The sequence below is a fragment of the Antechinus flavipes genome, chromosome 1, assembly GCF_016432865.1.
Source record: "Antechinus flavipes isolate AdamAnt ecotype Samford, QLD, Australia chromosome 1, AdamAnt_v2, whole genome shotgun sequence".
Taxonomy (NCBI): domain Eukaryota; kingdom Metazoa; phylum Chordata; class Mammalia; order Dasyuromorphia; family Dasyuridae; genus Antechinus; species Antechinus flavipes.
The window spans coordinates 496948890-496964458 of NC_067398.1; the positions used below are offsets into that span (position 1 = coordinate 496948890).

Sequence of the window (15569 nt, forward strand, 5' to 3'; positions counted from 1 at the left end):
CGGGTTAATCACCTAAACATGGAAACAGCTCATAATGTACAATTCTAATCCTTCCCTCTGAGCCTTTTCAGATGATACCTAATTAAATTTCCGGGCTTTATTCTTGTTGCTATAAATAAACTTAGGAAATTCTACTTCCCAACCTTTTTCCTGTGTATTATATTAGATGACCAGACTTATCACAAAACGAGGATATATCAAGTGTGGATATTAAACCCTTCGCGTTCAAGATACTTAGTTTTTGGAGGTCGTTTGTTTTGACCCATTTGGTCTATTTAGGAGAACAAACCAGGAACTAACTTCTGATCCCTGCTTGTGATGCAGAATATGGAAGCATTCAAATCTGATTTTGAACGTTCATATTTCTATTGAGAGTGACATTTCCACCGGCTTCCTGCGTTGTCCCAACCCCCCTCCCTCCCCACCCCCCACACACACTTTTGCCGTTAAGCCACAGCTTATTCTCTTCACTTTACGCATCAACTTTGCGAACACTTTTCCCCCCTAAGTCGCTCCACATCCCTAGTCCTGGGGACTTGCCCCCTTGCTCCTTAAGCTTTTCCCCGGCAGGGTTAACCCACTCGCTCAAGGTCATAGCCGCATATCGTTGTCCGGAGGCCAGGAACGGGGACTGTGGCCCGACCTTTTTATTATTTAGCAGTGACCCCAAGTTGACTCCCTTCACTAGAGGGCTTTAAATGGGGTCGGTTTCTGCTGTTCCCCGCCCCCCGCTTCTCCAAGCCACTCCTCCCCCATCCCTCCGGTCAGCTCTAGGCTCCTGCCAGCTCCTCTGGAAGGTTCCTTAGTGGAAGGCGGGGGCGGCTCCCCGTAAAGCCGGGGAGGAGCCGGCGGCGCCCGCAGCAGCAGACAAGGGGGGCGGTGACGGGTGGCCCCAGTTACGTCTCCTTCTCGGCTCTGCCCGCCCCGCTTCAGTAGGCGGAAACGGCCCCTTTCCTCTGTAGGAGCCGCTGTAGACAAGTGCCGGCCGCCGGCCCCGTTGCTGCTGCGCGCCTTCCTGCTTCAGCTCCCGGGGCTCGGGTCCTCTCCATCCTCCCGGGACCCGGCGCACGATCGGCAGCGCGCGGCGCAGCGGCGGCCGGCCATGGACCTGGAGATGCTGTCCCGGGAGTTTTCCCTCTATCTGGAGCACCAAGTCCGAGTCGGGTTCCTGGGCTCGGGCGTAGGTTTGTCTCTGGTCCTGGGCTTCAGCGTTGCCTATGCCTGCTACTACCTGAGCAGCATTGCCAAGGTGAGGTGGGGGTGGGGGACCGAGAGGGGCCCGGGCGCTCCGGGAGGGTGGGGTTGGCAAGCGGAGGGACAGGGGCCGGGGCTAGCAAGCGGAACGGAGTGCTTTGCACTTGATGAGGCCGAGAAAACTTGAACATTGCTACCCCGGGATGCAAGTGACTCCAGAGGGAGGCTACCTGGTTTGAAAAAGAAAGGAAGGATGACTGCTTTCTCCAAACTACCGGTATGCACGCTGTAGCCAAAGTAAATGCTTTTAACGGGAAGACGCGGGAAACGCACCCCTCTCTCCGCGCCCCATCTTCTAAGCTGCCCATCTTGATTCCCTTTTGGGGCTAAGAAGCATCAACTAGTCTCTTTCCCAAGAAATGCCCTCGACCCTGGCTGACCGCAGAGCACACCCAGCTAGTATGCAAGCCGGGCTGTCATTGGGTCGCTTTAATTATTGATGAACTGTGGCACGGTTCCGTATGTTTCTCCGAAACTTAAGGGAGTTTTTGCTGTGGCTTCCTTTGCTCAGCTTACCGGGGCCGTTTCAGAAATAAAACTTGAAAGTTGCAATCTTCGTGAGTTCCTTGCTATAGGCCTCGTAACAAATGTAGACAAAGAGAGAATGAACGTGTATGAGCACGTAGTGGAATACCAACAACACTGTTTTTTAACCTTTCCTTGATATTGGCCTTTCCCAGAAACCCCAACTGGTGACAGGGGGTGAGAGCCTGAGCCGCTTTCTTCAGGACCATTGTCCGGTAGTGACAGAAACCTACTATCCCACCATTTGGTGCTGGGAGAGCCGGGGGCAGACTTTACTGAGACCTTTCATCACTTCCAAGCCCCAAGTGCAGTACAGAAAGTAAGTATATTTACCGGGTTTTTTTTCCTCCATAGCCATCCTTACTACCTTGCAGGAAGGGACCCCACCCCCATCCAATGCCTAGGCGTTAGTACTTCTGTTTAGTAAATATAGTATGTGGGATAGAGGTGTGTGAATGAAAGGTCTCCGGGCCCAGAAATAGGTGCAACAAATCAAGTGGAATACTATGTTTCCAGTTACTGCCATTGTATTAAAATTTTGATCTTAGACCGAATAGACTATTTCTAGAATTAAAGAAGTGTTTTTGTATCCGTTTTCCAAGAAGTGATTCAGCTGTCCCAGAGTACCTAAGTCCTTTGGTGATTTACACCATAGAAACAGAAAGACAGGCAGTTAATGATGCCAAAAATAAATAAATAAATAATGCAAAAGGTGCTATTCATTGTGGTCTTTGAGATATGAACTTCACTTTACATTAGTGAATGAATGGATTCTGATAGTAATGACCTTCAGGCATTAAAGACAGTCCAGAATGTAGCAGTAACCAAGAGACAGAGATGGTGCCTATTATTAATTTCCCTGAGTCATCTAGTCCTTCTGGAGTTCCTTTTGTTGCCTGGAACTTGTACTGTTTGGGAATATAGCATGAGTTCATTGATGCTTTCTGATAGAGACTTAAAAATATTTTAAAAGTGGTATCTGATACTTGATACTGATAGGAGATAACAAGGTTAAGTTGAAAGCATCTTTAGGACCAGGAACCAGAAAGTCTGAATTATATTTATTTTTAATTCACTGATATCCTAGATGAACTTAATGGAGTTGGAAATAATACTAGCTATTCATCCATTTCATAATGATGGGGAAATAAGATAGAATTTGGACTACTTTCAGGCACTGTGCAAATATTAGTTATTATTATAATTATTATTCCATAGCATCTTTTTTATTCAGTCTGCTGAAGATAACTCAAAACCAAATGTTATTAATTATTATAATAACTTTGTATTGAAAGCAAGTGGCTTTTATGTGGCTTCTCAGAAGCATGCAGAAGTGCAGAAAAGCATAACCAATTTAAAATGAACTAGTAATATTGTAGACCCATGATTCATAAGATTAAGATCCTCTATAACATTAATTTAAGTGAAGAGGCAATAGTTACCAAATATAAAGACTACAAAAGAGAATCATTTTTTGTTTTTTGATTGTTTTAAAGTGAACTTATTAAAACAGCAGATGGAGGACAGATTTCACTGGACTGGTTTGATAATAATAAGAGTACGTGTTATTTGGATGCTAGCACCAGACCGACCGTCTTACTGCTGCCTGGGCTCACAGGAACAAGCAAAGAATCTTACATTCTTCATATGATCCAATTCAGTGAAGAACTTGGATACAGGTACCATTGAGTGTTTTATTCTAGCTAAATGAAATAGATGAAATAACATGATGATGATTGATGTATATTTCAGAATGGCATAATTAAAACATTACTTTATACAAGATGCTTTCCTCCCTACCTGTAAGGTTATTTACTTTAGAGTTGCTTGATAGAGGAGCAGGAGTAGATGATTGGCACTATAGGAAACCACATTATCACTTTTTAAGAAACACAGCTGAATTCCTAATGTTACATTAAATGCTTGGTTTAGAAAGGCACAATTTTTTTCTCAAGTGTGGGACTATATACCAAGTATGTAAAAACACTTAAAACATTAGAATTTGGTCCAAGGTCATGCTTATTGTTTCAGAGATAATTCACCTCTCTTATGTCTGACCAAAGGTTATGGGCTTATGGCAATTGCTACTGCAGCATTTTTTTTAGTAACTACACTTAACCCAGTTTCCAGGCATGATTTTATTTTGTCTTGCCTTTAAGGTGCCTTGGCAACAGCAAATTTTAAGTCCTGTTTCTATTTATCTCTGCGCCCTAGAGCAAAAATATTCAGCGAATTAAGTTGAAAGAGACTTGTGGATGTGTGTTTAAGTTATTTCAACACATTCAAATTTACAAACTGTAGTCCTTGTCAAGGCTAACTTTAGAAAGGAAGGACTTGGACCTCTTCTATGAGGAGTATAATATATAATATATATGTAATATAATGCATATTAATAATTTATATAATATATATATATATGAGTATAATATATAATTGAGCAATGCTTTATCCACTTTGGAACAATTATACTAGGCAAAAAGAAGCATGAACTTGTGAATAAAAATCCCCACATAACTAGGAAAAGAAAATCCTTCACTTAAGTTGTATCAACTTGACTTTTTGTGTAGGGATAGAGAGTGGACTTGTGATTTCATTGACTTAGAGTATACCTGGGTAAGAAAACCCCTCTGATTAGTGCTTTCTTTGCTACTCATTATACTAGAGCATTGCCTCTCCAAGTATTCAAGTGAGTCCTCAAGGAATTATATACCCGGTATATAAGGAATTTAGGGGCAGCTAGGTGGTAAAATGGATAAGAGGACTGGGCCTTGGAATCAAGTAGAATCATCTTCTTGAGCTTAAATCTGGTCTCAGCCACTTACTAGCTGTGTGATCCTGGGCAAGATACCTAATCCTGTTCACCTCAGTTTACTTATCTGTAAAATGATCTGGAGAAAGAAATGGCAAACCACTCCTCTGTCTTTGCCAAGAAAACCTCAAAAAGAGTTCATGAAGAGTCGGATACAACTCATCAACAACAGCAACAGAACTCAGAAGCAGCTCTTGAATCCAGTGCTTTCTGGCTTTAAAGTCAGCTTTCTGTTGACTATGCTTATGCTACCTTGTACCTTTTTGACATATAAAATATATCTTGTGCACCAGATAACATTTTTAGAATCTGTATTAGTTTTAAATACCAGAATTATAGTGGAAGGGAAATCTTTGGTTATGATTTCAGCATCCATTTATCCATCTTTAATCAATCAGACTGAGCCGTAATGGTGTGTCTAAGGCTTTGTTAAACTTTAGACTTGGACAGAAAGCATTAATAAAGCTTTTTGTAAATGTTGAAATTGCTACCTCTAAGCTAGGACTGAACCAATTTAAAATCTATTTTTTAAAAAAGTCTTTTGAGACTGGACACAAGCCCTGAGTTGCCAAAAGGCAAAGCTTCCTTTTGTCATCTAAAGTCTCACAGATCATTGTCAGGACCCCGAGGCTAAAAATATTGTCCTGGGCTTCCAAGAAGTTGGAAAGATTCTAGCTTGCTTATGTCTTAGGTTTATACTTCCAAATACTTATTGAGTATTTACTATGTGCAGTGCTCTGGGGTAGGCACTATGGGGTAAATTTAAATATACAAAGATATAAGGAATAGCTCCAGGTCTTAAGAAACTTATAATTTGGTATATAAAATAGGGGGAATTGAACTAGGCTGGATTCTACTTCCTGTAGCTCTAGACTATCCAGCAGCTATTTTTAGATTAAGAGACTTTGGATCTTTATCTGAATCAGGGCCTAGACCTTTACCATCAAGCATACTCAGTTATAACCTCACCTATTAGCTGTGAGGAATCTCAGAATCAAGATCAAGGACAGGTAAATAATAAAAATATTACCTGGGTTTCAAAGGTCATTGAGTTAAAAATAGCCTTGGAGGTTTGGGAGATGGTAGTCTGAAGCTCTTACATAACAATAGTAACTAATAATGATGATGATGATGGTAATATAGTGCTTTAAAGTTTTTAAACCATTTCTCTCCTTTGAGCCTCATAACTATGTGATGATATAAGTATTGTTATTATCCCCATTTTACTGATGGGGAAACAAGCTGAATGAGGTTAAGTGATTTACCTAGAGTCATATAGCTAATAAGTTTCTGAATCAGGATTTGAAGTTAGGTCTTCCTGATACCCGGTTCAACACTTGATATTATACTGCACTGACATAGGGGACAAACTAGTTCTAGGCCTCTGACTTGTTGAAATTGAAGTATTATTGTTACACCTGTAGAAAACTCCCTATGTTATTATCTTAGCAAGCTGCCTGGGCTATTAAGCGATCACGTCATTTGTCTGAGGTGGAGCAGTCTTTAGAGGTCAGAAGTAGGATTTGAATGCATTTTGTCCAGATTCTGAGATTAGCTCTCTATTTTCTGTGTTCCTGAAAGCTCATCTCATTGCCAGGTGTTACCGGGCTATATTCTACATAGTAGAATACACTTAAGTCACTCCCTGACCTGAAGTTTAGAATTTAAGGAAATTTATGAACTTGGTGGTTGTCATTACAGCACTATTTAATTCATTACTATTTAGATGTAATTTAAGTACTAGAAATAATTTGGCTCTTAGCTTGTGGAATAAAACTCTAGATTAAAAAAAGATATAATTTTTCTTTTTTAGTTAACAAATTCCCTATATCTTAACTAAACACACAAAAACTCATGCCTATTATTTTCAAGTATATTTGAATCCGCTTTAACTTCAACTTTTAATGCTAAATTTCTATGATCCTATGAATTCTATTAATTTAAAACTTATAACAATTAAGTAAACTTGGTTTGACTTTTTCATACTGATAATGAAACAAGGGTTTATTAAACATTGATTTTAAGATGATAGATAGAATTTCTGGCCTACTTAAGAGAACAGCTGTTTTGAATCTCTTTTGAAAAAGCAATTTGGATTACAAATAATTGATAGATAAGTTAGCTATAAATCCAACTTCACAATTCCATCTATCTCTACAAATTATTACATGGAATTGCTTTCCATAATTTTCCATAAATACTCCAGAGAAGATGTACCCAAAATACTAGAAGCTTATTCTGGGACTTGTAACCTTCTGCAAGTAGTGGAGCTGAGCCTTCTTTAAGATCTTTTAATATTACAAGGCTGCCAGTAAAGCACTTGGCCTTTTCATTTATTATTTCTTGCTCTATGACTGACCTATGTGTTTTTTTTCAGTCATAGATTTCCTTAATGATGGCTCTAATGCTACTCTTTATATACAGGTTATTCTTCTTGTCATTCAGTTGTTCAGTTATGTCTGAGTATTCATGACCCCTTAAACCATACTGTCCATGAGGTCTTCCTGGCAAAAATCCTGAAGTGGTTTGCCATTTTCTTCCCCAGCCAGAATTATTCTTAGAAAATAATAAAAACACATTTTGAAAGAATCTATATTGAATTCTTTTAATCTAACTCATATTAATATATATACTTTTAAGTAACATAGTTACTTTGAAAATACTTTCCAAAGTAGGGAAGAAAAGAAATTCTTGTAAGATCTGAATGCTAGGCTGCTGTTGTTCTTAATTTAGAGATTTATTTAGCTACTTGGATGTGTGATCTCATGAGTGAAGGTACTACCACTTGTACAAGTCACAGTCTCTTCACACTTTATCATCCTGTGTGATTCTTATCTGCATGTTTTTCTAAATCATCCATAGAATATCTACCGGTTGTGCTAGAGGCCTTTCTTTGTTTCTTTTAATATCTTAATGGTACCAGTGTGTCAATCACATTCTATTGCTTTTCATTCTTGTTACATGACCAGTCCACTTCCTTTGTCTTTGACGATGTCTTACATCACATTGTGGATATAAATTTGCTGCTGCTCATATCTGTCCGTCTTTCAATCACTCTTAAGCACATTCATTAATCTTTGAGATTCTAGCCCTCAGTTATTTCAAGAATTTGAAGGACTCTCATGAAAGAAAGAGTAAATTTGTTCTGTTCTGCCCCAGGAGAGAAGGAACAAAAACAATGTGTATAAGTTTCAGAAAAGCAGGTTTAGGCTCCATGTAGACAGAAACTTTCAGCTATTCCAAAGTGGAGCTGCCTCAGGAAGTAGTGAGTTCTAAGGCAGCCTGGATTAGTAATTAGAGCACTGGATTTAAAGTAAGGAAGACCTCTGTTAAATCCTACCTCACACTAATTATTTGATCTGTGACAAACCATTTAATTTTTTTCAGCTTCAGATTCCTCATCTGTAAATGAGAGCACTGGACACTTATGATCTTTTAGGTTCCTTCCAGCTCTAAACCTATGTTTTGTTATCTTTTGCTAACATTCTTCAAGTAAAGACTGGATGGCCATTTGTTTGGGATGTCGTAGAAGATATTCTCAATTAGTTGGCCTGAGATTCTGTAATCCTAGTTGAATTGGGCACTGAGGCCTTCTGTAACTTTTAAAAATAGTTTCAATAAATTATTGAGAATGGAATTTGGATTGCAGGAGTTGGGCATAATGAATACTAATGTTAGAGAGACTGAAATACAAAGAAAGATTTTTAAAAATAGTACTTGCCATTATAATTATTATTATATAATTGTAATATATAAATATGTCACATATTTATATATAATTATAATATATAAACACATTAGATATAATATAATAAACACAAAGATATTATAATTATATATAAATATATTATAATTATATATAATTTCTAATATAATAAGAGAGACCATAGTTAGACTATAGAGATGCAAAAAAACAGGCTTATATAAGACAAATATAGTGTATAGATTTTCGAAAGCTAAGCAAAACAATTAAAACCTTGGCAGTTTCAACCAAGCTGGAAAAGCTTTAAATATAGTACTAATAATAAACTGTATCTGCTGTCTGAGGATCAACTTAAGTACAATTCACCACCAGTAAGTTGACTCCCAGCTAGTGAATTCCTTGGTGACCCATCAGAAATAAAATATAAAATGACCAACAGTGTTATGTACTTTCCATGATAGAGACAAAAGGGAAGATGGAGGATGCTGAGATTTATATTGTATAATCTACAAAAATTGGTACTTTGTAACTGAAATGTGTCTGTTTAACAGTTAACAAGCTGATAGACTACTGGAGAAACTAAAGTATATCCATAACTGACATTAAGTCTGAAAAAAAAATAAATGAAACCAGAACCAGAAAACATAAAGAATTTGGAGTAAATGAAAGGATGGCTCATAGGTTGATGAGCCCCTTCCTTGTCCCATCATTATTCAGGCCTTTGCCAAATCCCAGTTCTGAACTGATGTCACCATCTGCCTTTTCTGCTCCTATTCTCACGTTGCTAGAGAAAGACACTCAACCATGCTGCCTGAATCCACTACAAATATTAATTTGTATTTCTAATAATCTATTATTATTATCTAATCTCAAGTGGACTCTTAGTGCAGCAGGATAATACTTGTACTTCTCCTTTATCTTCTCCTTAGGACTCTCATACCACTTCTTATTCCCTCTTCCCATGAGCTTAGGACCTCACCTCATACTTTATTGAGAAAAAAAGGCTATTTGTCATTATTTCTCTCATCTTCTCTACATCCCACAATCAATTCCCCTCATCCTTATATGGACAAAAATCCCACAAAATGAAAATGAATTGAATCAGTCTAAATAATTGCCAAAGTACTTAGAAAGTACTTGAGGCAGGACTTGTTCCATCTTGAAATTTAATAATCCTAGTGCCTAGTGAGTATTTAATATGGGTTCATTGAACTGAATTTTTAAAAAGGGATTAAAAATGTCATTTCAGCTAGACTCAGTGATTAAGAAGAAATGTGAGTTTTTTTTTGAGAGGGAAGTATCTGAAATGTGGTGACTCCTATGTAAGGATTCCATATCACACAAAGTCAACTTGCTATTTGCTCCCTAGCAGAACAATCTGGTTTTGGAATTATAATCAATCCCTGAAAAAAAAAACATAGTTGACTTTAGAATATGTAGTTTATCTGAGTCTTTGACTTCTTTCTGTTTCTTTCCTTTTGGCCATTTTCTGGTAGACAGAAGAATTATAATTATAGATGAATTCAAACCAGTTAAGATTCTTGCACTGGAAATAGAGTTGGCAGAGAAATAGGTTGAAGCTAGTAGATAAATTTAAGTTTCAGGTATCGTGAAGGCCACTGATAAATTGTCACTATCTCCCAATACCATAGACTTGCTGTGTTACCACAACTATTTATAGTATAGATTATTTGACTAATCTATCTTTGTTTCCCCAACTGGGACAATGTGGTCCTTGTGAACTTCATCAAAGGGATTGTTAGTTTATTAATGTGGAAGACAGTCATAAGTTACCTATGCATAAAAGTTTGCAACATGCTTATCTTATGGAATTAGATAACTTGGACTACATGTTTTGGGAAAAGCTACATACTATTATATTTATTTTAATTGTCTAGCTTTCTGACAAAATAAAATAGGAAATGTTCACCTGCTCTTAAGACTGATGATCAAAGTAATCTGGCTCCAATTTACCTTCCTAAATTTATCTGACATTGCTACCCTTTTTATAGTCTCACAGATTGGTCTGCTCAGTATTCCTCTAGCATGCTTTATACATTGCTACTTTTCTGGGTTGTTGCTGTTTTTATGTTGTTTTCTCCAACCTAGAGCATCATCCATTCTTTTTTTGTCTTTATCTTCTTCATCTTCAAGACATTCTTGCTTCAAATATCCTTCCATCTCAAAGATCTCTCTTCCTTCTTTTAAATTCACATTATTTCTTAACAATAAGACCAATCCAGAAGGGCTGAATCCTTTTTCAAAGCATATGCTGATAATTCCTTGATGACTAAGGTTGTCATACTATAGCACCTTAAAAGTAGGGGACTTCATTTTTTTTATATGTTTTGTACATCATCTAGCTCACTGAGGCTTTTTTGAGTGCTCACAATAGCAAACCTATCTTTCAGAAAAGAATTAAAATCTAAAATGTCATTGATGGGTTAGAGATGTGAACAGACAAATAAATTTAAGATGAATTTAAATAAGGACTAGGGTCATGGTTTTCTTTTAATTAGGGTTTTTAGCTGGCCCCAGATCCCTTTCAAGTTTGAGACCACATGACTTTTAATGGATTTGTGTTAGTTTTTCTGTTTTTACTTATAAACCTTAAAGTTACATAAGAATTATTCTTAATTATTTTTTGCTTTATATTCTTTAATTAATTTTTTTTCTTGTGCATATATCTTGTCACTACTCCCACTCCCCACAGTATAATTACTGTAATCTCCTTGAGGATTGAGACCATGTCCTACATTTATTTGTACTCCTGTCACAATGTAGAAGGCCTTTGTTGAAGGCGGAGTGTCAGCGTATTTCCAATCCTGGAAGAACTGGCAAAACGTTGAGCTTGTTTGGTAGCAGTTGCCTGGTTCTTCTTCCCCTACAAGAGATTTTAACCCATGCCTGAAACAAAAGAAAATCCTGTTTGTAACCATTACTACATTTCAATCCTTTTTTCCAGTCAACTTTTTTCTTGTCCCACTTTTAGATAGTGATATTGACATCATGGCAGGTTCAGCGGGTAATTCCTTATTTAAAGCTTTTTCACTCTTAAGAGTCTTTTTAAAGAGTATGCGGTGACAAATGGCATGTCATAATTATATAGGCTTTACCATTTATAATATTCTTAAAATAGCAATGAAGTAGATATTTGAAATGTTGTTTTCTTAATTTTACAGATGGGAAAAGTGAGTTCTGGAGGGGTTAAGGGACTCATTCAAGGTCACAAAGCTAAGTCAGGTCTTCTGGATTCCAAATTTAGCATGGTTAGTCTTGGCCACATTGCACCAAAAGCCTCACAAAAGAAAAAATTGCCCTGTAACTTGGAGTTTTCTGCAGTTATATAGTAATTAATTTATATCTAAGTGAAGTTTGTTTCCCCATATATTTGTAGCATAATTTGATTCCCTTAAATTAATCCACATAAATCTGATTCTTCTGACCATTTGTCTTAATGTTTGTTTCTTAGATTTTAAAATATTTATGTTGTTTCAATCTGAGTCCTACCCCAGTTTTCCTTATCAGATTTAATTATAGGGCTAAATCCCTTTCAAAAGCTTATGATGCTTTTCCTTGATGTGTGGTTTGATTCCTTGATGACTTGTCATACCAAAGCATCTTAAAAGTAGGGACTTCATTTTTTATATATGTTTTGTACACTAGCTCACTGAGGCTTTTTTGAGTTCCCACAATAACAAACTATCTTTCAGAAAAGAATTAAAACTTAAAATTACTTAGATGGGTTAGAGATGTGAATAAACAAATAAATGAAAGATGAATTTAAATAAAGACAAGAATAGGGTAGTTAATTTCAAGAGAAGTAAACTGTACACATACAAGATGGGCTTTCACATGAGTGTAAGGGGGGAGAAATACATGAACTTCTTCATATAACACTTAAAATAAAATGGCATGATGCTGGGTTATGCAGTGAATAGAGTGCTGGGTCTAGAATTGGAAAGACCTGAAATAGAATCCAACATCAAGACTTATTAAATATCCTACTAATTGGTGGAGACAAATCCCTTAACCTCAAATTTTACAACCGTAGAAGTGAAATAGTAGTAGAACCTACCCTTGGTATAAGGATCAAATGAGTCAACATTTAGCATAGTAGATCTGGCACATTGTAGATGCTATCAATATGCTTGTTTTCTTTCATACTGGAATGCAAAAAATAGTCTGTAGAAAGCATAAACTTTTCCATATTCATAGATATTTAGATCTTTACTAGAAATGTTTTGGACAGTTTTTTAAAGTGCCTAAATGTGTAGGGTAGGTGATAACTGTAGTAGGAATTCAGAGCAGATTGGGCTTATAATAGAAAAGACTTGGTTATCCCTAGTACTTCTCTCTGTCATGTCACATCATATCAAGACATATCAAGAAATCCAGATGAACCAAAGAGTAGAAGGGCAGTTATATAGTCATGTACAACTTCCCCATATTTTTGTTTTGAGATAGCGTGCATCTTATTAGGAAACCTACTGATGAATCACAGGAAGAGGATGTATGTTGGACTGTGGAGAGTTGCAGTTACATAATAGAAGTCAGAGTGGCCCTTGAATAAAGTAGCTGATTTCCAGGCATGGAATTTCCAGACCTATTAGGGCCACACCATTTTAATTGACAAAACAGTTGAAGGCAATATATTTAAGTTTTACTCACTGCTACTTTAAATGTTGGAGAGAATCAGGGAGAAATAATGGCAACTACCAGTTTAGATTGGCTGGTTTAGACTTTGAGGTCAGCTAAATCAACTTAAGATCTCTGCTGGGAATTAAATTGATAATGAATCCTGGACAAAGGCAGCAAGATAAAAGTGCAGGATTCCTTTGTTATATGTGTGGTATTGGTTCCTTAAATATCTTTTTAAAAAGTATATATATATGGTATAAGAGTATAAAATAATTACTGAAATTGATATGGCACTTAAAAGCATAAAGTGATTTACACAAATCATTTCATTTGATCCTCACAGTAGCATGAATGCAATAGTTATCATCTCCATTTTAGGTGACAAAATCAGCTGAAATTAATTGATTTATCCAAGGTTGGGAAATATAGCTAATATTTGAGATGTTATTAAAAACAGGTTCTCTAACTCTCATAGCCATTATTCTATTCAATCCTACATTAGTGCTGAAAGGTTTGAAGAAATAAGAAAGAAAGGGAAATGAATCAGAATAGCATTCACAGGATTGTAGATTTAGTATAAATAGAACTTAGAGGCCATCTTGTTCAATACTTTTGTTTTACAGATGAGAAAACAAATGAAGAGAGATTAAGGGACTTGTCCAAAGCCACACTGGTAGTGAACGATAGTGCAAAATTTTGAACTCAGGCTCCTTGACTCCATACCCATCATTCTTTCCACTGTCTATACCTTTGTACCTTCCTAGTAGCAAAGTACTGTCTGTTGTAAATTGCCTGAAGCTGAGGAGAGAAGTATTTGTTAGTAGGCAGAGATAACAGCAACAAAATATTTAGACTAAGTTGTAGGTGAGAGCAGATTGTCCAAGTGAATCAGTATTAAACCTCCCTCCCACTCATCACCTCCACAAATCTACTTATATTTTGTTTGTAAAATGAATTTTTGATGCAAATTTTTTGTTTTTAATTTTAAAATAATTTTTAAAAATTTAAATGATGGTTTGATCATCTAATTTAAAAGATATGTTCCTTGATGGAATGATTTTGGTTTTAAGCAAGAATATGTGTAGCTAAAAGGTTCCTATAAATAAAATTCTAACCTAAGTTATAAGTCAGAAAGCAATCAAGTGTCAGGTCCCACTTTATCTATGCTGATATGAAGCTGGAAAATAGTGAGATGGCCAGGGAAATACATAGTAAATACAAGCTGATAACACATGGAAAACCCATCTCTGACAAAAGGCAGAAAAAGGAGGAGGTGTTCCTTTGTTTTGTTTTGTTTTATTTTGTTCTGTTTTCCTTTTCATGGGGAACCTTGGGAGAAAACCACTGTGTGCATACACATAAGCAGGAGATATTTTGCTGAACAGACAAGCATTTTATTGTTCTCACAATAAGTACTTTTTTGTTACTTGAAGCTGAAAAGTCAATCTCTCATTTAAAATGGATTTTTCAAAGTATTCATACAAAAATATGTATTCTGCTCTACATAAAAATATAGGAAGAAATTAGTAAAAATCTATTCTTTTAGTAGGAATACTAAACACATTTTATGTGTATATCATATATTTATTTTGTGAATTCACTGGTATACCTTAAACACACATGAATTCAATCAGATGAAATTTGTGGACAATTACATAAATTGCATACTATTACATAAGGGAAAGAAGAAATCATTTTCCATTTGTTTCATTATACCTTTAATGGCTTTAAAAATAAGGTTAATTAAGATACATTTTGTAATCAAAAAAAGTTTGAAATAATGAAAATTACTTTCTTGATTTTTAGATGTGTGGTTTTTAACAACAGAGGAGTGTCGGGTGAGAATCTTCTGGTAAGAATGACTTTAAATAAAAAAGTCAAATTTTTTTATAAGTAGCATTTCAGTTTTTAAAGCTTAGAATTTTCTTAAAAGCATGTTCTATTTTGAGATGCGTAGCTATTTTTTCAGAAGTATGGTTCAATAGTTCCTCTTCTAGCCTTTGAATAGAAAATGACTTTGTATCAAGATTGAGTGTTAAATGTACTTATGTAAATCCACGTTTCTATAGAACTTATTATTTAGAAAATATTTAAATATCCAGATTTAAATGTGAAATTACCTTTCTTCTTCCAAGTGAACAGAATATTTGAAGAGTTAAGAGACCTGTATTTTAGTCCCAGGTTTGCCAAACTCATTTTGACTTTGGGCAAAACAGATAACTTCCCTGGACCTCACTTTTCTCATCTGTAGAATAAAAGAGTCAAACTAGATGATGTCCTACCTGTTTTGTGAATTCTTTCCTGCTTCATCTTTCATGTGTGGCCCAGAATACTCAAATCATGCAGCTGCTTGTGGCAGATCTGGACAGAAACCTAGATTTCTTGCTATATTGACCCTTTTTGGGGGTTGGATTGTCTGATTTTACCATTCCCCATGAGGACCCTCCTGAATGAGATGGCACCTTCTCTGAAAGATTGGAGAGTTGCCTGAAGTATTGAGAGGTTAAAGGACATGTCCAAAGTCATTTTTTTGTTCTGTTTTTAACACCTGCTGTTTTTCCTTTATGTCATACTACTAACTCTGAAGAGTAGAATGTTTTCTGAAATAGGAAAACTTTATCACAGGTGTAGATCAAA

General features: G+C 36.3%; 1 protein-coding gene across 1 annotated transcript in view; it reads left to right on the forward strand.

Annotated features, from left to right (window-relative positions):
- Positions 1 to 935: 935 nt before the first annotated feature.
- ABHD3 (abhydrolase domain containing 3, phospholipase) overlaps positions 936 to 15569 on the forward strand; it is a 35297-nt gene continuing 20663 nt past the window's right edge. Inside the window, exons 1-4 of the mRNA XM_051970354.1 lie at positions 936 to 1249; positions 1935 to 2098; positions 3276 to 3458; positions 14739 to 14784. Coding sequence (XP_051826314.1) covers positions 1103 to 1249; positions 1935 to 2098; positions 3276 to 3458; positions 14739 to 14784 — 540 coding nt within the window. The 5' untranslated portion in view covers positions 936 to 1102. The remainder of the gene's footprint in view (positions 1250 to 1934; positions 2099 to 3275; positions 3459 to 14738; positions 14785 to 15569) is intronic.